Source organism: Megalops cyprinoides, chromosome 3, assembly GCF_013368585.1.
Source record: "Megalops cyprinoides isolate fMegCyp1 chromosome 3, fMegCyp1.pri, whole genome shotgun sequence".
Classification (NCBI taxonomy): Eukaryota; Metazoa; Chordata; class Actinopteri; order Elopiformes; family Megalopidae; genus Megalops; species Megalops cyprinoides.
Genome location: NC_050585.1, coordinates 8,704,628 through 8,727,541, shown reverse-complemented (window position 1 = coordinate 8,727,541; position 22,914 = coordinate 8,704,628). Strand labels below are relative to the sequence as shown.

The 22,914-nt window shown below is 46.5% G+C and overlaps 1 protein-coding gene across 2 annotated transcripts; it reads right to left on the bottom strand.

Annotated features, from left to right (window-relative positions):
• Positions 1-3,173: 3,173 nt before the first annotated feature.
• On the bottom strand, positions 3,174-19,890 carry LOC118774900 (vascular endothelial zinc finger 1-like). Of its 2 annotated transcripts, none has more exons than XM_036524491.1 (5): positions 19,820-19,890; positions 10,104-10,924; positions 8,559-8,628; positions 7,111-7,276; positions 3,174-3,955 (listed from the first exon to the last, which is right to left on the bottom strand). In XM_036524491.1, exons 1-5 carry the CDS (start codon positions 19,850-19,852, stop codon positions 3,591-3,593), a joined length of 1,455 nt encoding a protein of 484 aa, XP_036380384.1. In that variant the 5' UTR covers positions 19,853-19,890; the 3' UTR covers positions 3,174-3,590. The 2 variants fall into 2 exon arrangements, with proteins under 2 accessions (XP_036380384.1, XP_036380385.1); XM_036524492.1 differs by having other exon boundaries at positions 10,104-10,921; positions 19,820-19,885.
• Positions 19,891-22,914: the final 3,024 nt, after the last annotated feature.

Below are 22,914 nucleotides of genomic sequence, written 5' to 3'. Positions count from 1 at the left end.
GGGTTTCAAAAAAAAAAAGGTGATTCAGAGCAGGGATAGGTACCTTCAGTGGTTAACAGAATTCTACATACAGAAAGTGTATTTAAAAGCGTCTTAAAGCAGGCACCCGTAAAACCTGGTTGGGAGCAGGGCCTTGACACAACATGCAGACCACAAGACCCAAAAGGAGAGAAACTTAACACTGCAATGAGGATGGCCTGCTCCTTGTTAGCTGAGAATTACTCATGCCCGAGCAGTAACCTAACACACAACAGGCGATTCATACTGTAAAATTCACAATGCCATCAAAAGCAAAATAATTAAAATCATATCATGCAATCATCAATTAAGATTTAATATAGAGAAAAAGTAAGGACTGTGTGCCCACTCTTCACTCAACTAAGCGTTAATCTGCAGATATTCTCAAAAGGTGATCACCAGATTTAAGCCACTATTTCTTTGCAGGGACATTTCGGCCATGCTATAACCATTTCAGCCAGGTCTAGAGGCATCATTTAAGAGGAAAAGCACACCCTGGAGATGGCCATGCTGTGGTGACACAGAAGTGGGTCCTATGGAAGTGAAGCATTAATCTCATACATAAAGCTCTAATGATGGCTGAGTGGACAGACAGTGAAACAGCAAATTGGAAACAGCACTCAGAGACAACCCCCACTCATGTTTTATAGTTTTCTTTTATTTAGACAACCCAAATAAAAGGCACATAAAACATTGCGCATGTTTACATAATTATTTTTGACAAACATACATTTAAAAAAAATGTAGGAATGTTTTACCTTTCTGCTAATCAGAAAGCCTAGTCTTCATATATACAAAAAATTACCATTGTTAATGTTCTAATACAAAAGATTTATAAAAGGTTATCTTACTTTTTTCTTTCACGTATCTATTATAACTACCACATCCTCAGAACTAAATGGTTTTGTACAAAGATATACATTCAACTGCCTTCACAAGGGTCCAAGATCTGCCAATTCATCTTTGACGGCTAAAAATTCCAAACATCATTCATTTTATTCTCCAAATTAGTTTAAAAAAAATCACTGCAATGCCAATTGCATTTAGTTGAGAGAAAAACAAAAGTGTCAACTTTCCCCCTGTAAAGCAAATTGATGATGCATAAGAGGAGCAAACATTTGACAAGCCATTCCCTCTTCAAAGCAAGACTCGGCAAAAACCTCAGTTCATGCATTTTCTTGTGTTCTTTCGTGATAGGTGTGTACAATGCCTCTTGCACAGAGAGCAACAGAACAAATACCTGTTCGCCATGGTAACATGGACGTATCAGACGAACAGAACACTTGAATCTAGTCAAGTACATCTGACTTGCATTTTTGACAATAGTCTGAACATTTGAAGATTACTTCTGCCATGCATCTACCAATACATTTCTGGACAAGGAACCATACAGCATTTCAGGGTGTGCCATTAGTATATGAAGCAGATCGGAGCTTGTGATCATAATTACTTCACTGCAGCAGGACAAACGTAACCGTTAACTCAGTTCAGTATTACACACCTTTCTCTTCCTGACTAGAGTTTTTTTTAGTGTTTTCTTTTCGTAAATCGTATATACTCTAATCCCTCTACTGTAGTTTGGTTTTAAGAGCTCGCAACCCATCGCGCCCTACAGTTCCAGTTGTCATGCAGGACTGAGGGGCAGAGGGATTTTGTCCATTTGAGCCCCTCCTGGTTCATGCTCGCTGGGCGTTAGGTTTGCACAAAAGTGCAACACCGGGTCGCAAAACCCACGCGGCACCCAGCCTTCTCTAGCTGTCACACACTGGCTTGCACTGCTCAGAGGTCTGATTCTGCACCATGTGTGCACCAGGCTACAAGTGCTTTACAAAGTCCTGATATTAGCAGGCCTGCTTAGTGAAAGTATGTGAGGACCAGGGGAGGAAGGGAGTCTGGCCTGACTGTCCCCACCGCTCGCAGGACACATGGGGCACCCTCGTTCAGTGGTTCACCCTCTCCTGATCCTCAATCTCTTACACAAGGACCACTGAGGGACAATTGCCAATCCACCAAACCCAGATGGCAGTTTTGGTTTAACTGTAAAAATTGTGAAGGTATTGAATGAGAATAACCAACAATATCAGGAGTCATTTAAACAACCACTCTTTTCCTTAAACATGGACGGCGATATTAAAAAGTGACTAAAGTTCTTGGCTCCCTGACATGTGAAGGGCTTCTACTTTATTTTTTTTTTTATCCAAAAAAAAAAAAAGTATATGGTGTGTTAAATATTTACAAAGTAACATGGAAAAGTCCAGGATAAAGTTACGTGTTAGACATTAATTCATTTAAAAAAAAAAAAAAAAAAACAAACCAGATTACTGGGCAACTCTCAGCAAGGTTCCTGAGCAGAAGGTCCACACTAACAGGGTCCTCAACTTCAGTGAGAAAAAAAAATAAAAAAACAAAACCAAAAAAAAAAAAACAGAGTGTAAAATAATTCTAAAAAAAAACTACAATCCGTCACCAACATGATAATAGTCATAGCAAAACTGGTGAACTTTAGGACCAATCTCTCAGCATGGTATCTGAAGGCCACTAGATGGCCTCGGTATCTACATTAAAGGCTTGTCGCCTAACACTCGCAAATTTGATCTTTGATAATACTGCCGTTTTATTAAATACGGGATATGCATTCAGTGCAAGATTCCTCTTTCAGCTCCTGTTAGAATGACCAATGTCCACTGACAACTAAGTAAAAGAAGCACATCCCAGCTATCCCAAACAAAACAAGAAAAATAACTAGAAGATATCTAACAGTTGTGAGGGACTCTGGAGATGTACAGAGTTAAAAAAGACGACGATGGAGTGATTGGAGAGGGTTAACATTGTCAAGTCATACGCAACTGTACAATACAGTCACTGTACCTCATTCAAAGAGCTTCTCTCCTTTATCTGTAAAACCAAGTTTACACTCGTGTCATGAAAAATTCTCTTCCCTCTCAATGGAAGCCTTTGTCCCTTTTATTTTTTTTCCTTAAAACATTATTAAATACTGATTAGCAGGCTATAGTTAAAAAAACAACCTAAGAAACACCCACTGCTCTGTAAGAGATCCTTTGAAACTTTTAAAACCAGCAATGCACACTTATTGCGTTTGTCCTTTTTTTCCCATCCTTTTTCTGCCACCCCCCCCCCCCCCCCCCTCCGCCAAACCCCAGAGGTCCAGGCGCTCCGTGATGCTAGAGTGGAGCCGAACCCCTTCGCTCTCCGGGCTCTGCGCATCACGAACCGTCACGGTTACGCAGCCGTTTCGCACGCTCTCCTCAACTCGGCCACGCCGAGGAAAGATGTCCTTCAGAAGAAGGAGGGAAAAAAGCCCTAGCCTTCTCCTGTGGGATTTCCTTCTCTTTATATTTTGTGCTGCTTCTGTTGCAGCCAAGTGCCAGGGGCTGCAGCCTCCAAGTCTCTCTTTGCCCCCTGCACCAAGTAAACGTTAATATTTGGGGTGGATGGGGTGAGAGGGGCCAGGGGAATGGGTGGGACTGCTGGAAGGGGGGAGAGGAGGAGGGGTTGATGGAAAGGGCGGGTATGGGTGGGCTCGAATAAGGGTCTGGATTTTTTTTTTTTTTTTACCAGGGAGGGGAAGAAGGCAGGACTTGGGACAGAAAAGGCATGCTCTCCATGGGCCTCATGGCGATGTTGAGGGGCCCTGTGATATTCATGGGCATCGGGGTGGTGATGGCCACCGGGTGGGCAATATTCATGGGAGCAGTGGCCGGGATGTTGACCGAGGCGATGTTGACCGGCCCTGTGATGGTGACCGGGTGCTGGAGGTTGACCGGCGAAGTGATGTTGACCGTGTTGGTGGTAATGTTCATTTGTGCCGCGATGGTGACCGGGTTGCTGCTGACGTTGCCGCGGTTCATTGCCGTGGTGATGGGGGCGGAGGCTGTGACAGGCGTGGCTGAGGCAGAGTTGCAGACCTCATTAGTGTCTAGGAAAGAGACAAAAGAAAAAGGGACCGTGAGAGAGTTTATGTGCCCCCACTCCCTCCCCCTTCCTCCTTCTCCTTCCCTCTCCCTGCCCCTTGCAGTTCAACCAACCAAGCATGTCAGCACTGTGGTGTTCCAAAAGTCAAGCTTCTGGATGTAGGTTATATCAATAAAAAAGGGTAATGGGTCTCTAGTGATATCCAGCAATCCATTCCACATAACACAAAATGCATCTAACCCATTTCTTTGATGAGGATACAAAAAAGAAATCAGGCAATTGCTTTAGGAATTTTTCAGTTTTTTGAAACGTGGGAGGTATTAACCGGGCCCTGTTCATCAAGAGTTCACAGAGCAAAGGTTCAACACTAAGCTTTTTTTCCCTAGCAGAAATGTCCTCTATCTAGATCAACTCGAAATCAAATGTATACAGCAATTCGGTGTGATGACACGTTACACCTGCAACACTTCACCTATATCGAAGCCACGCTCATGTGCGACAGTCAATCGTACAATGTACTCAGTTTCTAAGATGACCTTCTTTTGGTGATGTGGGACAGCTGCAGACACTGCAGGCAGAGGTGTCTATGGTGCGGGTTTATGAGGCGGGTGCTGGGTTGTGTTTGTCTCGGAGGGGTTTCGCATTACACTACAGCATTACCTTTTCGCGCCCCTGTGGAGCTCCACTGCCAGTCCCCTATTCAGAAATACAGACACACAGAGTTACAATGGGCAGGCAGTGCCGCCTGCTCTCTCTCTCTCTCTCTCTCTCTCTGGGGGTTGCTGCGGAGCGCAGACAGCTGAGCCCGCCTGGCAGAGCCCTTGACGGAACATTACGCTTTGGCTCGTGCGCCGCCCCCAAGTGGCCGACGTGACGCGGCCAGCGTACAGGAAAGACGATCCGTGGCGAACACGACCGTGTGCGCCTGGAGGAATTCCTCGCGGCTTTTGCAAAACCGATTCCAAACCTACTGGCTTGGAATTTGAGGGGGAGATATAAAACAGCATTCTCCCTTTTTTTTCCCAGGAAAAAATGCGTGAGAGCACATTAAGGCTCCTCCCTCCTTTTGTTTGTATTGAGCCTTGTACAACGCTAACAACTACTGAGTTTAATGACCATTAAGCCTTCTGTAATGAAAGCACAATCCAGGATTCCTCTTACTTCAAGCTTCCAACACGAGGGCCACTATGTTTCTACAGAGACTGGGATGACATTGAATGAGGACAAGTATTCACTTTCACCCTTAGCAGGAGGCAAGTCTTTCATTGCTTGAATTTCATCTAGGGGGAAACAAGAACAAAAACAGTGCATGACAAGAAACATAAAACAAACTCAAAATATGGAGAGACTCTGAAGGATGCTTGTTTTGGTTTCCTCAGCTGCACGGGGAAGGGAGGTTAGAATCCTGGCAATCCCGTGGGAGGGGATCTTTGTTTAACATCCTGTGCTCTTTAGAAACTGCTGCCCAAATAACATGCGCTAACGGACATGCCCAAAAAACGGCAGACAGGGGCCTCTGAAATCGTAGGAATTCCCTCCCGTTTTTGTCAGCTTGGAGGTGGGATTGTTGGAAGCGAAATGCAGTGAAGGGTGGAAGATGATTCTGTGTGTGGTGCCTGGAGGTTCTGCGGAGGAGGAAACCCCCCTCCCTTCCCCCAACTGTAAGGCGTACAGCAGCGAGTCCTGCCAGCGCTGAAGCGACCAATGGGAGAGTGCTTCAGTCACAACTCATCTCCTTCACCGACTCGCCGCAAGCCGCACTTCTCAACACATTTAATGAGTGGAGGAAATTAAAGCGTTTCTGTGGTCGGATCAGATACCCTTCCTGCATTCTTCTTTAACCCTCTGCTTTTTAACCCTTTCGGTCTACATGGAAACAAGCTTTCTGTCGAAACCTCTTTACATTTAAATTTAGAATGTTTCAGAGCAGATTTGTGCTGCGGGCAGTACTATTCTGTCTGCGAGGATAAATGTCATTCAGAGTTCAAACGCACACACGCCCAGAGACAGGGCATGTACTTTTCTGCTACGGAATGATATCTGGCTTCAACTTAATGGCATTCAGTACCTCCGAGTGCAATTTTTAGCTGTTATCCGCCCTGATTTTCCCCAAATCATTTATAGATGGCAAGAAATAAAATTTCTGTCCATGCAGGTCAACAGTACTAATACGATTTATATCTCTTTGAGTTAAAGGTGGAAACGTGTTTGAGAATAATGACACATGCATGCATTGATGAAGTATTTCTTACAAAATAAAGGACACTGTAATCCCCTGCAGCTTTTACAGTTCGCGGACCGCATCTAAGCGAACACGCTTCACTACACAGTCAGCTTCCATCAATCAGCTTATATCTCGACCCCAACGCGTGAACGGTCACGGCCAGGCCTCCCGTTACAAGGGTGTAATAGATGGGAATTAAAAAAGAAAACGAAACAAAAAAACGTTAGGGAGTGGTGACATGGAGCAAATGGCTACAGGAAAAAACAACCTGGATTCCCTTCACTCAGCCTGAGTCAGAGGTGACTGGCCAAATGTGCTTATGCGGCAAGGACACCAAGTTTACAAATCACAGCTGCAGCAATGACGTTCCAAAGCACAACACTGTCAGCGGAAGGACTCTTCATTACCGGACGAGAACGTGAGACGATCGTATACGTCTGCCTTACTGCTCAAAACCTCATGCTGCCGTGTGGAATAAAGTGCACTGGGACGACCCTCAAAAAGCACGCCTTCCAAAACAAGGTATTCCCATCAACTTTCATCCACTTCCTTCCTCAGCCATGACTCACATCAAATTGAAGCAGCACGTACGCCAGCGCCAGCATAAGTAAACAAACTGATGATGTAGTTTCCTCTCTTCTGTTCCCTCCAATTTCAACAGACAGCCACAGATTCTCTGAAATGTCACCCATCTGGCTACATGTACAAGACTGCAGTAACAGCATATACACCCGCTACATGTGTCAGTGACCGTGCTACAAAAAGGATCCTGCAACCGGCTTGGAAAACGCTCTGCAGAGCCGTCTCTCCTCCCTCGGACAGTCTGAGCGTCTCACTGGTAAACACGCCGCCCACCTCAACGTGCGTCACTGCGGAGGAACCTTGGGAGGGCAGATGACTAATGCCTACGGGGGGGGGGGGGTGATTTGCCATACCTTTGTTACAGGAAGTGTTGAAGCTGGTCTGGCCGTGCGTCTTTAGGTGGCTGGTGATGTAGGCTGCGCTCAGCATCTTGCCACAGATGTTGCAGGTGACCTTCCCTTCGTGCCGGATCATGTGCGAGCGCAGTCTGTCTTTGGTGGCGAAGGCAGATGTGCAGGCCTGCAGCACACGACACACAGCCATCGCCCGGCAACCTTAGCCACACACTCGCACGGTCGCCAATTCTACTTGCTAAAGGAGTGGCCGGTCTTGGCTGACTAAATGTGCATCAGGTAGACCTGGTTATTTCTCACAGGCTGGCTCATTCCCTAACTGCTTTGGGAGCAGGAGGAAGGCTACAAGGCTGCGACTACAAAAAGTGTTCTATCAAGATGTAGCGAAGGTTACAAACAATGAAGATTCCTGCGCCCACTTTGTGAAACAGCTTTCACAGAATGGTAATCTTGCTTCCTCTGCTTAGCAGCATCGTAAACTGAAAATGCCAATCACTTGTTATCTTTAGCAACCAGCCATAAATGCTGACTCTTATTTCCCTATAATAAAATAGTGTAAGGGAGGATATAAGCAGTTTTCTCCCCCCCAAAAATCCTAGCAAAAGTCATTTTGGACATTTACTTCCCAACTTTTATGCCACAGGTACATCTACATCAGTTACAGCAGTCACCTCACAACAGTCAGAGATGACAACTAGCTGCAATTACGAGTACCATTTTAATAAAAGCATCATACTCCAAAATGCCCTCTAGATGTACGGCCAGTAGTACAGTCCACATTCTGATTTGCAAATAGACCCATCCTGTTTTACCTAACCTACTTTTCATAGAATTTGCAGTGTTCTTCTCTACCCCCAAAATTTGTTTTTAACCATTTTCTTACATACACTTTCTCCTGCTCATTCAGCACAGGTTACTTTCTGTGCAGAGTAGATAAATATCCTCATATACACACCCCTCCCTCCCTTTTCTTTCATTGGCTGAAGCGATTGAACAGTACTTCCTATGTAGTCCATACTGGGGAGAAAAGCGGAGGGGAAACAGTGTATTAGCCGCTGTGCACTGAGCAGTCCCTTTGAACGTATATTAAATTACATGGCAGGGGAATTCACTGCTTTCCATTTTAAAAGGCCCTATTCCTTTTGAAAACGGAAACGCAAGGGGCCCCCCCAAACACGGGCCAATTAACAAAACTCGATTTCAGGCCTTAGGAAGCTATGTAGTTTAGTTTAACTAACATGGTCAACATATCTGTGTTAGTCGCAACAGGTGTTAAATATAGTTTCAGGCCAATCAAGAGCCTCCTTATGCTGTAAACTGATGCGGTCAAAGGCGAATAACACCGATCTACAGGTTGAGGGAATTTAAACAAACTGACAGCTGTTTTGGCATGTCAACAACGAGCAACTTTTGAGAACGGAGTAGCGCGGAAAGGGGGGACTGCTTACCGTAACTTGGCATTTGAACGGCCTCTCTGTGGAATGCACATGTTTCACATGACAGCTTAGATGATCAGGCCTAAAGGAGAGAAGATAAGAGAGGGTTTTTTTTTTTTGTTGCAGTTTTAATATCAAGTGCTGTTCGCAGTTCTATCTGGATGCGTCATTCTGCCGTTCATTCATTCATCCGTTCATTCATGGCGGCGGGAATTCCACCGCCGTCACCGCGGCTCTGGAATGAATGAGGACGCCTGACAGCTGGCTTTGTCCGATCAGAACCGCGTTCTTCCATTACGCCATCGCTGGACGGGCTCCACCACGGGTTAAGCATCCGAAAACTCCAGCGACGCAACCGCTGCCAGCGCGTCCTCAGAGAGACGGGGTCACGCCTGGTAAGGGCTGTACCGTTAAGGAGAGGGACTCCGCCGCGGGTCACCAGGCAGACACCGCCGCTCCCCCAACGCGCCTCCGTTTGTCAGTAATACGGCGGGCCGACAGGCCACCGGACGTGGTGCCAGCGCCGAGCGGGCCCTGTGCTCCGGCGCACGGCCCCGGCGCAGTCATCCGCCTCCCTGCTCTGCGTCACCGCGCAGGAATGAAGCCGCGGTCATGTCCGGAGCTGCCCGCCGTCCGCGCGCCGCACTTACCGCTCCCTCAGACAATGTAGCGCTTACAGCAGATTATCCTCAAGGCGCTGAAGCATTCCTGGGCCGCGCAGCGAGCCGAGCCAGGAGCTCCCACCCAAGCGCCACTTCTCTGCTCTTTTGTTCACCAGATTTCTCTCTGGCCACAATGGAAAGTTTCCTTTGGAAAGTGGAGTTTTCATTGTGTACCTTATTGCTTAAAGGGAAATTAATCTCGGGACGATCTGTTCCCCCCCAGCCCCTGCGGTGGGATATTAGGGGACGTAAAAGGCTGTATCTGTATCGGACACTGCGGCTGAGGAGTCCCCGGGGAGTGTCAGTGGAGCAAAGCATCCTGGGAGGGAAATCTGGGCTTGGAATGAGCTGCTAGTCCCGCCCTGACCGCAGAGCCTCCAACATAAGAGGAAATCCATGACTCGGTCACTGCTGCTGTTTAATGTTACTCCCTGGGGATGACGTGATGAGTGCACTGGAACAGCAGCAAGGCATACGCTCACTCGCTCGCTCACACACACACACACACACACACACACACACACACAGGGCACTTACAGGCCGCTGCCTCCACTTTCAGAGATTCAAAACACACTGGGAACTGCAGGAGGACAAGGCTGTTAACTGATTAATAGTCTGACTGAAGAGGTTAGCTGGGCGTGTTAAACATGAAACGGAACCAAAAAAAACATACATTAGGCTCTTGTGCACATCAATTTGCCTCAGTGTTCTTGGTTAAAGAGTCTACGCATCTGACAAGAGCCTTAAGTGCTTTATTTTAGGTCTGTCATAACTGTTATTTTTATAAGTTTGGTCCCCATGCATGTAATACACAATGCATACACGAAACACCCCAAAACGCAGACCCCCCGTCCCCGCAGAATGCACCCTTGCTTCAGCACGCGGGCACCCTTACCTGGAGAAGCCCTTCCCGCAGACGGAGCAGATGTAGGGCTTGTGCACGCCCCCTTCGTGCGAGCGCACGTGGTAGGTCATGCGGTCCTTGCGCTTGAAGCGCTGCTGGCAGATGGGGCACTCGAAGGGCTTCTCGTCCGAGTGCGACAGCTTGTGGCGGTTCAGGTGGTAGACGTCGCGGAAGGCCTTGCCGCACATCTCGCAGCCGTGGTTCTTCTTCACGGGCTTGGCGGGCTTCTTGGGCGCGCTCTGCTGCTGCTGCTGCTGCTGCTGCTGGACGCTGGCCATGGCCGTCGCCGACATGATGCTGGAGCCCGTGGACGCCGAGGTGGTGGCGGTGGTGAGGATGCCGGCGATGGTGGAGATGTAGGAGGTGTTGCCGCTGTTCTCGCGCGGCACGGTGGAGATGAGTGGCACCATGGTGGGCGCCGTCTGCGGCGGCTTCTTGGGCCGCGACACCATCTTGACGCCTGTGTGGCAGGACTCGTGCCGCCGCAGGTGGTAGCTGTCGCGGAAGGCCTTGTTGCAGTAGCCGCAGATGAAGGGTGTCTTGGTCTTCTGCTCCTTCTTGACCGTGGCCATCGGCGCGCCCCCTCCTCCGCCTCCTCCTCCCCCGCCGCCTCCCCCTCCCCCGCCCCCGCCGGCCCCTGTCCCGCTGGCCACATTGTCCTTCAGGAGCTCGGCGGCACTGACCGGGGGCTTCTGGTCCAGCGGGATGGGCAGCACGGGCTTCTGGTCCTGCGGCTCGGCGGCGGAGTTGAGGAGTGGCAGCAGGCTGTTCTGGGCCACCTGGTGCTGGTGGTGCAGGGCTTCGTTAGCCTGCTGAGGAAGGGAAAGACAGCCACACATGAGCACATAAGTTTACACACCCTCTCGTCTACACATCTACCACACCCCTCAGAGGGGGGCATATCTCAAAACACACTTCAAACAGACTTCAATCTTACATTACATGTACATTATTGGCATTTAGTGAACACTCTCACTCTCATCACACTCTCATCCAGAGTGATGGTTACATACATTACATAGGTTCCATTTATCCATTTACACTTCTGGATATTTACTGAGGCAACTCTGGGGTAAGTACTTTGCCCAAGGGTACAGCAGCAGTGCCTGAATGGGGAACCGAATCTGTGTCCTTTTGGTTACGAGCGCTGCTCCTTACCACTATGCTGCACTGCCACCTTACATTCACAGAGGTGTAAAGCTTTGTCGGGAAAACCTGGCCCTCTCCCTTCCACTGCCATAAGGGTAAGTCACAGCACAGGAACGCGGTGGTCAGATGTTCTGCGGTGTTGCTCACACACCGCTTTCACATCATCGCTCTTATGTAAGCGAGCGCTCTCTGGAGATTAGCCTACATCTTCAGAGCCACCAGTTTCCCAGTTTATGTAACTGGTCTCACTGTGCGAGTACGCTCTTCTGTTTTTTTCATTTAGCGTTTCACTCTCCCTCATTCCTTGTTGGCTCACTACACACACACTGGGGGCACTGAAAACACAGCTGCCATCAACGAAGGGCTGTCAGAAAATATCACGCTAAATATAACCTTCGCTTGGATTTTGTCGTCTCGCCTGCCACGACTGTTTGGAGGGTTCGGGCGCACGCCAGGCGCTAGGCTTCTGAAAGGGCCTCCGACGCCCGAGCAGCGTTTCGGCATTAAACACTGTCGGCTCTGTCTGTTATTGACGGCATGCAGCTCATCCACCCCCCCCCCCTCCCCAAAAAAAAAAAAGCGTCGGATCTCCCCGGCTCGGCGGGAGTGAAGCTGCTGAGCTGTGAAAGGGAGACTGTGAGCTCTGCTGAAGCTGCAGCCTCACAATCGATCCAGAATAGAAAGTGAGTCATGTTGAGCGTTGCATCCGTGTGTCTGCGAGCGTGGCCAGGGGAACACTCCGCCAACGGGGCAAAGTTCGCGGGCCTGGTGCGGTGCCGGGGGGGTGACCCACACCGCAGGGGAAGAGGATGAGAACACGTTGCAGTTTTGGAAGATTTATAAGGGTGATGATGGGCAGTTTATTGGAAAAATGAACAGGCTGTACTGAACAGATTAAATCAGGCTGAGGATGTAGGCCTGTGTGCTGAGGCCGGAGGCGTGTGTCGGCTTTGTAAACGTCTGAGCCAGACCTGATTGGATCCTGGCGCTCTTCACGGACGCTCTTCACGGGGGGGGGCTGCCTGAGCCGGGGCGTCGGCGGCATGCCGGAGAGTGAGGAGGCGGCAGAGCAGCGCCTGGACCGGAGGTTACTCACCGTAGGTGTTCCGCTCTAAAAATAGAATCCCGGTTCTCTCAGTGGCGAGGTGCGAGCTCGAGCGGGCACGCGCATGCACCCACGGGGAGACTCTATATCGGTTCGCGGGGCGAAGCGGTCTCCCGCTACGACTGGGCCAGTTCTTCTAGCTGCCGGCTGGCTGGCTGGCTGTCTGCGGCGGGGCGCTCGCTGCGCGTGAAAGCGAGGCGTCAGGGGGGCATTGTGCGAGCTGGCCGTGTGTGGGAGGGGAGAAAAGGGCGATGCGTCTGAAGATTTGGGATCTGCCATTGTGGGCGCGAACAAAGGGAGCCCAGCCAGGGGGAAAGGGGCCTTTGCTTTGCTCAGGCGGACCGAGGAGAACAAGGCAAACCGCGAGAGGTCGGAGGAAGCGGAATTCATCCCTCAAGTGACCCCGTGTCTGCGGTTTACTTGCAGGCGCTCCCTTTCATTGGGGGAGGCGGGAGTGGGGGGCAACCACTGCAAGTATGGCTGAAGCAGCGGTGGAACTCTCAGAGGACCGACCTCTCCCACACACGTGCACACGCGCACATGCGCACAGGGATCTCGGCGTGTCACTTTCAGTTTGAAATCAAACCCCGAGCCTGACACAGGTGTGTGTCGCATACCTAATCTCAATACACAGGGTGGGGACAACGTCATTAAAGTACAATACAAACACACCTGAGGCTGTTCATTTGTATAAGCTGGAAGTGCTAAATTAGCACCTGAGGAAAAGCCGCTCAAACAACACACACAGCAGGGTGAAAGGAAAAGTGTGAGCCGGGAGACAGCAGGGTTTGTGACTCCGAAGGAAGAAACGCCGACCGCCATTAAAAATTAAATACACGACACGTGTAAATACACATCTGCCTTGTGGTTCGGTTTCAGAGCTCATGAAACAGGCCTCTGGTATTTAGGACGATATACACTAGGACAGAGTTAAGTCTGAAGTTTCAATTTGTGAGAACAAGACAGTCGAGAGCACAGCTTTGCTCTTTGCAGGCGTTTACAGGCTGCTCTTGTGGACTTTGACAATGAAGCACCTCAGCGGCAGGTGCAGCTGCGATTAAATCTGCTTAACGTCCGCACAAAATTCACACGCAAGACAAATGACCCTCCCCAGCAGTGGCGTTAAAGCTTCCCAAAGGGACACCTGAGATAAGCGAGCGCTTTCGTTTTTGTGGCCCTACAATGGTAATATTTACTTCACGATTCTGCACACAAGCAAAACGCAACTCCTGTTGCTTCTTATGACAGCTCATATCTATTAATATCACACGGCTTTTCATGTGGTGTGAGGTGTGTAGATTCTTCATTACTGCTGCACTTGTTGTCTTTTCAAGTGAGGTCGAGAGAAGTGTGCAAAGCAAACGGAAAAAAGCAGGCCTGATACGCCTAATACAAGAAATGTGGTCACGCACCGAGAGTTAATTTAAGCAGTACTGAGACAGGCTCAAATGACATGTTTACTACAATTGAGCTCACCGCGGAGACAGAGCTTTTCCCGGCGTTACCCATGCCCTTCACAATCAGAAATGCAATCCAATGCTGCGCGATTTGAAAACGCCTCAAGGCGAACCTGCCTGTTCCTACGGACGCATACTAATGTGCACCATGTGGTAGTGTACAGCATCCATGAAATCATGGTGTTGAATGATGGAACTGAAAACTGAAAGGTCTACGCGCTTTGTGCGGTGCGTGAGGAGATAGTGAGGACACCCGCGGCCTTTCTACGCCCCACACGCTACTCATTCGGTGGTTTGGCCTCACGGCGCAAAAAGCCACCCTTCCACCCGGTTGTTTGTGCACTGTTTTGCAAAGGGTGGACGCTCCTGAGGAGAAAACATGCACTCCTCGCAGCCAGGAGCCTGAGGCAGGGGGACGCCGCAAATTAAGACGGCCGTGCGCTCTTCCTCAGCCCCCAAAAAGAGAGGGGTTAAATACCTGACCCCTCGCTTTCAGGTTCAGCCATCCATTCAACGGGGGCAGGAGGGGGGGAGAAAGAGAAGGAGGGAGGGGAAAAGAATTCAACATTCTATTCCTTATTTTATCTCTTCCATTGTAGAAGACACAAATCCAAGCACTGATGCACTTAAGGCCCTCCAGGAGGTCTTTGTGGGCGCGTCCTTGCCGGTTTCGCCGCGCTTTTCGGCTGAGCCGGGCCGCATTTCTCCGCACTTTGCGCGGTCCCCGATGCGAGGCCTTGCTCCCGGGCCCGAAAAGAGGGGGCGGGGGCGCGCCTGGGATTCCGTCCCCCCCCCCCCCCCTCCCTTTGCGGATGCACCTGCTGGGCTCTGACCGGGACTGCGGTCGTGGGCCGCCGTCGGTTGGCGGTCCTTTTGCGGTCGGGGCCGGGCCCTGTGCGTGGGGGCCCGCAGACAAGCAGCGGTGACAGCCAGGCTCCCAGACGGAGGCTGAGGGACTGCCGCCCGCTGTGCTTTCACGCCGCTCTGATGATTTTGATACAAATCTACTGTGAAGGCTGAGGTCATTCCAAGATAAATAACACCAAGACTGAATGGGGCGGAGGGGGGAGGAGGGAAAAAAAAGGCATAATTTCAAACCACGCCACCTTAACAATGCAGGTTCACGACTGGGGTAGGCACGAAATATGAAAACGAGGCAAACGAATTTCATCATTAAAAACCTCAAAAAAACAACAAAAAAAAAACCATGAACGGTCATCTGAAAAAAGGGGTACGCTGTCCAACATCATCAAACATGGAAGGTAAAAAAAAGACCCTTTCTGAAGGCACGACTTAATCATATGAAAGCTGAATTTCCGATGAGAAGATACTTGTATGCTGTGATGGTTTAAAAGGGATCAGGCTGGTAAACAACATGAGCTGGGATAATGATACGCCCCAGTGAGCCATGCTTCAAGCGGAAAACCTTCACTCGCTGGGTTAAAAATGACCATTTTGATCACTGCAATCCCTCATTTCCATTCCAAAAAAAACGTATCCTTATGGTTTAATCCACCTACACTCAACAATGCATACGATTTTACTTAGGTTTCAGAGACGGTATGGTGCACTGCAGCAACAATTTTTAATTTATGTCATTTCTAAAAATAATCAGTGTGCTTCCACTCATGTTGCAAACTGATCCAAGCATCCCCACAACAAAGTACTGCACGAATATGTGGATGCTTGCAGACAGTGCGCGCTTTCATACAGTACTACATGATTAGAGATTTATCTTCCCACTTCACTAAAGTAACCAAAAAATAATAGGTGGTAGTTAAAACACAAAATGACTGAAGCCTGTGTTCTACAGCAAGCTCTAAATGGTAGTCTATGCTTGAAATAATTATTCACAACAAATATTTTGGTCAAGCCAGATATGGCTTGGAATTACAAATATGAGGTGACTTGGCTTTTCTGTGGTTAGCTGCGTTGTGTTACGGAATGCAAGTTATTTTCTGACATTTTAGTGTAGGCTGTTAACAAGCTATGATACCCTGTGCGTACAGCAAAATCTGGACCAGTGACCACAATGCAACAAAACGTGCTTGGGAGAAGTTACAGCAAAACACAAACGGGTTATAGCCAGTTCCATCTGGACTATAATGACTGTCACTGCCAAACAAACTGTAGTTTTCTGTGCTCCTTTAAAATCACAGTGCACCAATACACTGCCCATTGGTGTTCGTGAAGCAGCGTTAGTATGATTCTAGCACCAGTGTCACACCTCAAGAACAATGTAATCCGTAGTGGGACATAAACACGCTGCTGGTAACGGAATGAGCTGTGTGTTCATTCGCTGGCAAGTGGGCCATGAAGGAGAGAGCCATTTTAGCTCGCTCATTACCTAGCCGTCCAGCTGCCAGCGTCCCGGAGGAGAGATCAGCCAGGAGAGGCCTGCTCTGGATCCTGGCGAGATGAGCGCCGCGAGTCACGCAGGCATGCGCACGAGACCGCGGCACTTCCGACGGAACGGGGGTCCGCAGCAGGCCGGGCTCCCTCGCCCCGCCACAGGTGAGTAACAGGCGGATTACATGAGCTTCCACTCTCGCACGGCGATGCTCACCGTGCGCACAAAGCCGCTCTCGTAAAAAGCAGCCCCGCCGCACCGCCCCCTCCCTCTTCCTCCTGCTCCCCCCCCCCCCAAAACACACACCTTACTATGCACAGTCGGGCTCCCGTCGTTTTGGCTTGATTAGAGGGGAGCAGCCGGTCACCCCGGCAACCCAAATCCGCTCCCGGGAAGAGATCTGACCTCTAGCAGGCGCTTTCCGAAAAATCTCACTCCTGCAAAAGCCTGGCCCACATCAAGGTTTTGTTTTGGGTCTGACAGGTGGTCTCGGCTCCAAAGGCATGAACTGGAGGCGGCCGATGTTAAAAACGCCCCACGCCGGCAGTAGCCGGTCCCCTCTCGCATCATCCTCCCACAACCTACAACACGCATTTAAATTTGAAATACAACCTTTATCTGGGGGAAAATGCGCTGTTGAGTCACACGCTGACTGACTCACGAGAATTAAATTGAGAAGTGTTACCTCCGACGCTTAGGGAGCTGGTGCTAGTGACGCGCGAGTCTGGTGCCTCATTGGGCTCCACTTTTCTGCTTGGTCACAGGCATTGAAACGAGAACAAACAACAAAAATAGTTGTCCCATTTTGAGTTCAGTCATGACTGCTTTTGGATATTTCCGCCCAGTCGATCATGAAATGCACCCATCACAGGCTCTTAACTCCCACCAATTAGCTGGTAACAGCTGCACTTCGTCCGCATGTGGGGAATACAGTAGCTCTACCTGTCACTAGGAGAGTGGAAACTTCAAAGGGGAGAAGAGAAACAAGCAACTTCGCCCTGAGGACAATCATTTGAGAGAGAGCAAGAGAAAGATTTTTTTTTTTCAGATGCTGCAAGTGCCTGCCCTAAGGGACTGACTTGGACTGGTTTCCCCTCCCGCACACTGGCATAATGACCATGGAACAGTGTTAAGCAGTGCCAACCACAGAACACTGTATTCCCAAATTCAATTTTCAGTGTACCCTCCAAAAATATTTCAGGTCTTCAGGAAAGAGCTTTATTTTTAAAGGTAAACACTACCAGTACCAGTGTTCCTCAAAAAAAAAGAAAAACCACTCTTGTATTTCTTGGGGAAAAAAAGTTGGCTTGTAGTTAACTCAATTCCACAAATTAAATCAAAATAAAATACAACTTTGGGCCATATGAAATTAATCTGCAATATGGGATTACTGGTACTCCGTAAACAAATGGTGAGGCAAAATTAATATTTTCATACTCCACTTTGGCCATGTTTGTGCAAGCAGTATTACTTGATTATTGCTTAAGATAACAGGGTAGGTAAATATTTACCTGAACATAAGTAAGAAATAGTCCTACTAAATCAACAGTACCATTAACACGCATGGTCACGTGAAAATGCATACTTTTTACGTGTAAAATCACAAACTATAGCTACTGTAGAATTTAGAGACAAGTTCTTTCATATACACCGTGACGTACAACGTAATGGTTTAGAAATAGAATCAGAGACCTGTCTGGGATTTCAGCATCTCCCACCGACCCTCCACAGTGGTCCAGGGTCAAAGACGTTCAAACGACTGCATTTTGCACACCATGCGTGGTGCTACATCTTGTCTTTAATATTGTTATATAAACAGCGCAGATACGTTTTTAATTCACTATCCGATAGTTTAAGTTATACTTTTCTCTGCCAGATGCAGATAACACTGCTAACCGCACGGTGATTTATGGAAACTACAAATGTACTGCCCTTGCGAAGGTAGTGCCAAGACTTCATTTCGGCCTGGTCTTCAGTCCGACCGACCTATCCATATTCTACAAATAACGCTCTTATTTGATGAATCTGTTTATCTATTTAGTCTGATCGCTAGCAAGGTAAACAGCGATCAAGTTGAGGGCAGCCCCAGATCACTGCAACAATGCGGCAGAACGAGAATACAAATCGGATTTGAAATATACTATGGATAGCAGCTACCTGGCGTGCTTGCTAACGTTAGTCAGATCGTATTATGTGCCTTCTCCTGATGCCCACGACACGAAGGCCCGTTTATGAGTCATCTAACGGTACGGGAAAACTAGGTAGCCAGCTAGCTGGTTAGCTTTGAACGACAGAGTTCATTTCGATTTTGAAATGTTCCACACTCGTGTGAATGATTTCAAAAAAGAATTGGTAAGAAATTACGAAAAAGTAGTCCAACATTTTTCAAGTTATAGATGGTCTAAGGTTTAACTGGAAAATTTAAATAATGTAGCCTGTACGTCAAACCACACACATTTATCACAAAATTCATAAATAATGTATAGATCATCTGCTTAGCTAAATTGCTTGTATTAGCTACCTAGCGACAACACTGGTGGCAAGAGTATTAGATCTAAACAAACTCCATGCTAAGATACGTCGCTGGCTACAACAGAGCAGAGAACATCAATGTCTATCTACCGAGTCATCTATCTTCATTCGCTTTATTCACACTATGCAATGAAAGCCAAACACTGTCCAGGGAAACCCAAGATCATCAAAATATTACAAATGTCTACAAAATAAGAATCTAACTAGCCAGTTACTTTCACTGATGATCTATTCACCTAGCTACCCCCACGGCAGCGTGTACACTGGAGAAAACACTGAATGTCTCGATCTAGCGGTCTTCACGGAGTTGCAAGCTTTGCCATCTACACTTCCACCAAAAACAGCCAACTTTCAAGAACAGCTCGCTCTTCAACTAAGATACCTAGCTAGCTTGCCAGCTACGACACCCATCCCGAAGCAACCAACACTGGCTTCCAAACAGGCCACACTTTGAAGCACCGATGCTTTGCAAATATCGCCGCTAGAATCGCAGCTTTTATATGCATAGTTTGAATTCCTCCTCTAAACCCGCGGTTACATACCCATTTGAATAAGGGGTTTAGGAAAAAAGTTAGCTAGCTAGGTAAATAGAAACAATTCGCTAGACGTGTGGGTTGGTTCCCCCCCCGCTTCACAACCATGAACTGATGCTTTTAAGAGGAAGATGCTCTTTCAGCAGGAAGAATTCACCGCATCCTTGCAATCAAAACTGATCAACGGGTTATGAGCAAAGAAAAAACAAGACTGACTAGCGGCGGCGTTGGTATAGTGGCGACGACTGATCTCGCAGCTCATGTTTGTTAGCTTGCTCGCAACTCGATCTATAAAACCAACCTTTATCTTTTTTACAAAACTCGCTTTGCCGATATAAACAGCAATTAAAATACTGTTTTCATATAGCAAAATCGTGGAAAGAAAGATACCAGATTTTTTTTCCAAGCGTCATGCCCTACCTCACAGCTGGAAGCCTGGGATTGATGTACCATTGTTTTGCTTGGATTGGATTTACCTAAAATTAAACCTCTCAAAAACCTAATACGGACCGCAGGGCACTCTGGCTTTGGATAGTAATTCATTCATACGTGTTAATTATCGCTTTGAATAGGTCCCTTACCTGAAATAAAAATGTACTCCAGCTCGGTTCCATTGCAACACTTAGAAAATCTGCAGGAAACCTACAAGAAATCTACAACAAAGCAGCTAAACATGGCAGCTGCTACAACTTCCTGTAACCCTTGGGGCAAACCATTTAAAAAGGATTTTGGGGATATTTTGCAATTTGACCTATTAAGATGTTGCTATGATTGTGGTGTTGTCATATTTATTAAATTATGTACATTTATGAACGCGTATATCCGTACATATTTCGAATTATATCAAACTATGAGTATTATTTATCTAGGAAAGGACATTTAGTTTCATAAACCCCCCCCTTTTTACCAGTGTTTCATTGGTCCAACAGGGGGCATTTGAAAAAATGGCAAAGAGTTCATCATTTTATATTTGCAATCGCGAAGGGTATAAGATCGCGTATCATGTAATGTACAATGTGTTGAATTTGTTTGCTACAATACATTGTACACAGCCTTTGTCGAATGTAATTACTTTCGTAGCCATGGCTTCGTATTAATCTGCAATAAGCAAAAGTTATCATGCATGTAGCGTTCATTTTAGCCTTATTTTAGTTCAATTTAGAGAAAAAAAAATTCATATCATCACATTAAATCGCATAAATTGAATGATTACGGCAGGGAAAACGATTTAGTACTTAATTCTGTTTGCAGATGAAATTAACCAACCGGCTTGTGAACAGAAGAGAATGGGAAACTAAGTTCGTCCCACTTCTGTGCGAGCATGCTTTTTCTCCCGCTTACCAAACACCCACTGCTTCTATTTTAAGCATTGTGTTTCATAATTAGGAATTAGTTGTGTGCAAATGTGACTCTTGCACCAAAATCCACCCAAAGCGCAAAAGATTATTATAATCAATCTACTGTAACAGGATTCCGTATTTTATTTATTCTAGGTTTATTCTCAACAGCTAGTCTTTGTCACGCTACGTTACCATATCTATGATTTGCATTTTTTTTCTTGGACTATGCGCTATGCATGTGGGCCTTACTTTTTTGAAGGAACCAAAGTCTAGGTCTGCACAATATACATACCTGAAATAGGTACACACAGTGTGTAATTCAAAATTTAAAAGAAAAGCTGTTTTCCAATTTAATATTACTCTACCGGAATACATAGGCTACTATACGCAGAGCTCATGTAGTCTGGACAATGTGACATCCATTCATGAACTGGTCTTCATTTCTGGATCACATTTACATTGAATAACGGTAAAATACAACATTACATGTACCCAACATTTCTCTAACTTTCATAAATAGCTACACACCGCTGTTAAGAAATCAGAATGTGCAAACACATCTGACAAAGTGGAAACATGTACATAACTTTGAGAGCTCTTAGACTGCTCGAGCCTACTGCATCGTGACAGGGAGGCCATTATAAATGTAACTGTATTTGATTATTTTGGAAAAGGTTTTCAAAATCCTACAAATGTGATAAGATGCTGTACATACAGGCACAGCACATGTTTAGGAAAGCTTAAATATATGTACATGATTTGCAGCAATGGACAGTTAAGATGAGATTCAAAGAGAGTCAGAAAATTTAAACCTGTGATGTGAAGGAATATCACTTTCAGATTACAGTGCATTCATGCTCCCGTGCAACCTTAATACAGCCTATAAATTGTATTACAACAGGTACAGAAGATATAGTGAGTCATTGTTAAAATATGTTAAGACTGTAAATGACTGTACATGTGTTGATACAAGCAAGGTCACACGTACTTGTATTTTCTGTGCCACATTAGCTGCATGTATTACCACTAGCAACATGGAGTACAATGATGACTTTACCACTGTGACCCTGTGAGAACATTTCTTCTATAAGCATAACTCTTGAGTAAACCGTGGTTTAGGCACTGAGAGTCCTGAGGTGATATAATAAAGTTAAGAAATTCAGTAGCCATGGAATGAGAGCTACTTTCCAAGGCCAAAAATCACAGCAAACAAACTGATGATGCAAGTTTTTTCCTATGTGCTGTAGTGTTTACGGAACCAGCACACTTCTGGAAATGCTTTAGTAAAGGTATGCATGTAAATTATAAAGTGTCATGGGTAAGGGTGTTTTATCTTAATTTAATTAAAAGTGTGATGTATTAAAAGAAATGCATATATTTGATTGTTTTTGTTTTAAAAAATGTGACTCTTAAGCTAGAGAAAGCTACAAACTCCAACATATACCAGAGCATTTTGGCCAGAAACTGGCTTCCCTCTGCCAAGGAACTCAAGATGGGCAAAAATGGAAATTCCAGCACGACAATGATCCAAAGCATGCATATCCAAATCTACAAAGAACTATGGTTGACTGAGCAAAATACATGCTGACTGACAAAATAAATATTCCCAGCAGACTATCTTAGTCTCCAGACCTCAATCGAATTGAACATTTTTGTTAGAATTCAAGAAAGAAGTTCATAAATGAAACCAAAAGATCTGAAAAACCTAGAACCCGCCTTGGGGAACTGTAATCCCCCTCATCCTTTATTATATAAGATGCTAAAATATGTATGATAATGAAGTATGACATTTTTCTATTTCCGAATGAGTAAATAAATTATCTATTATTTATTATCTTTTGTTCCTCTTTAATTACAGGTATATATATTTTCCTACAATATATATCACATATTTTCGTGGAAATTAACAGTTAACAATCAGAAACGACATATCTATCATGCAAATTTGATTGCGGCTAACTATTTAGTTTTTAGAAATATTATTGATTAATATTGGTCAAGTATTAATGTGGAACCATAACTATGGTCTCAACCATAAAAAATACTAAATTCAGAGTTAGTCCTTGTGGCATCATAATCAACCCCAATTGCCTTCAGGAAAACATGAACTAACACTGCTATTTGTGGATGGTCCCTTCAGTTGTGCACTTGATGCTATACTCAGCAGGAAGTCGGAAACAGCCATACTGTCAAGGGAGACATGCTCTTTTAAATCAATCTGTTCCAAAAGGGGTTGTTTGGTTATTGATTTGATATGGCGCACTACGAGCCCTGCAGCACTTACTTGGGACACACACACACACACACACACTGAACCTTAAGGCGGCCTCTCAGGC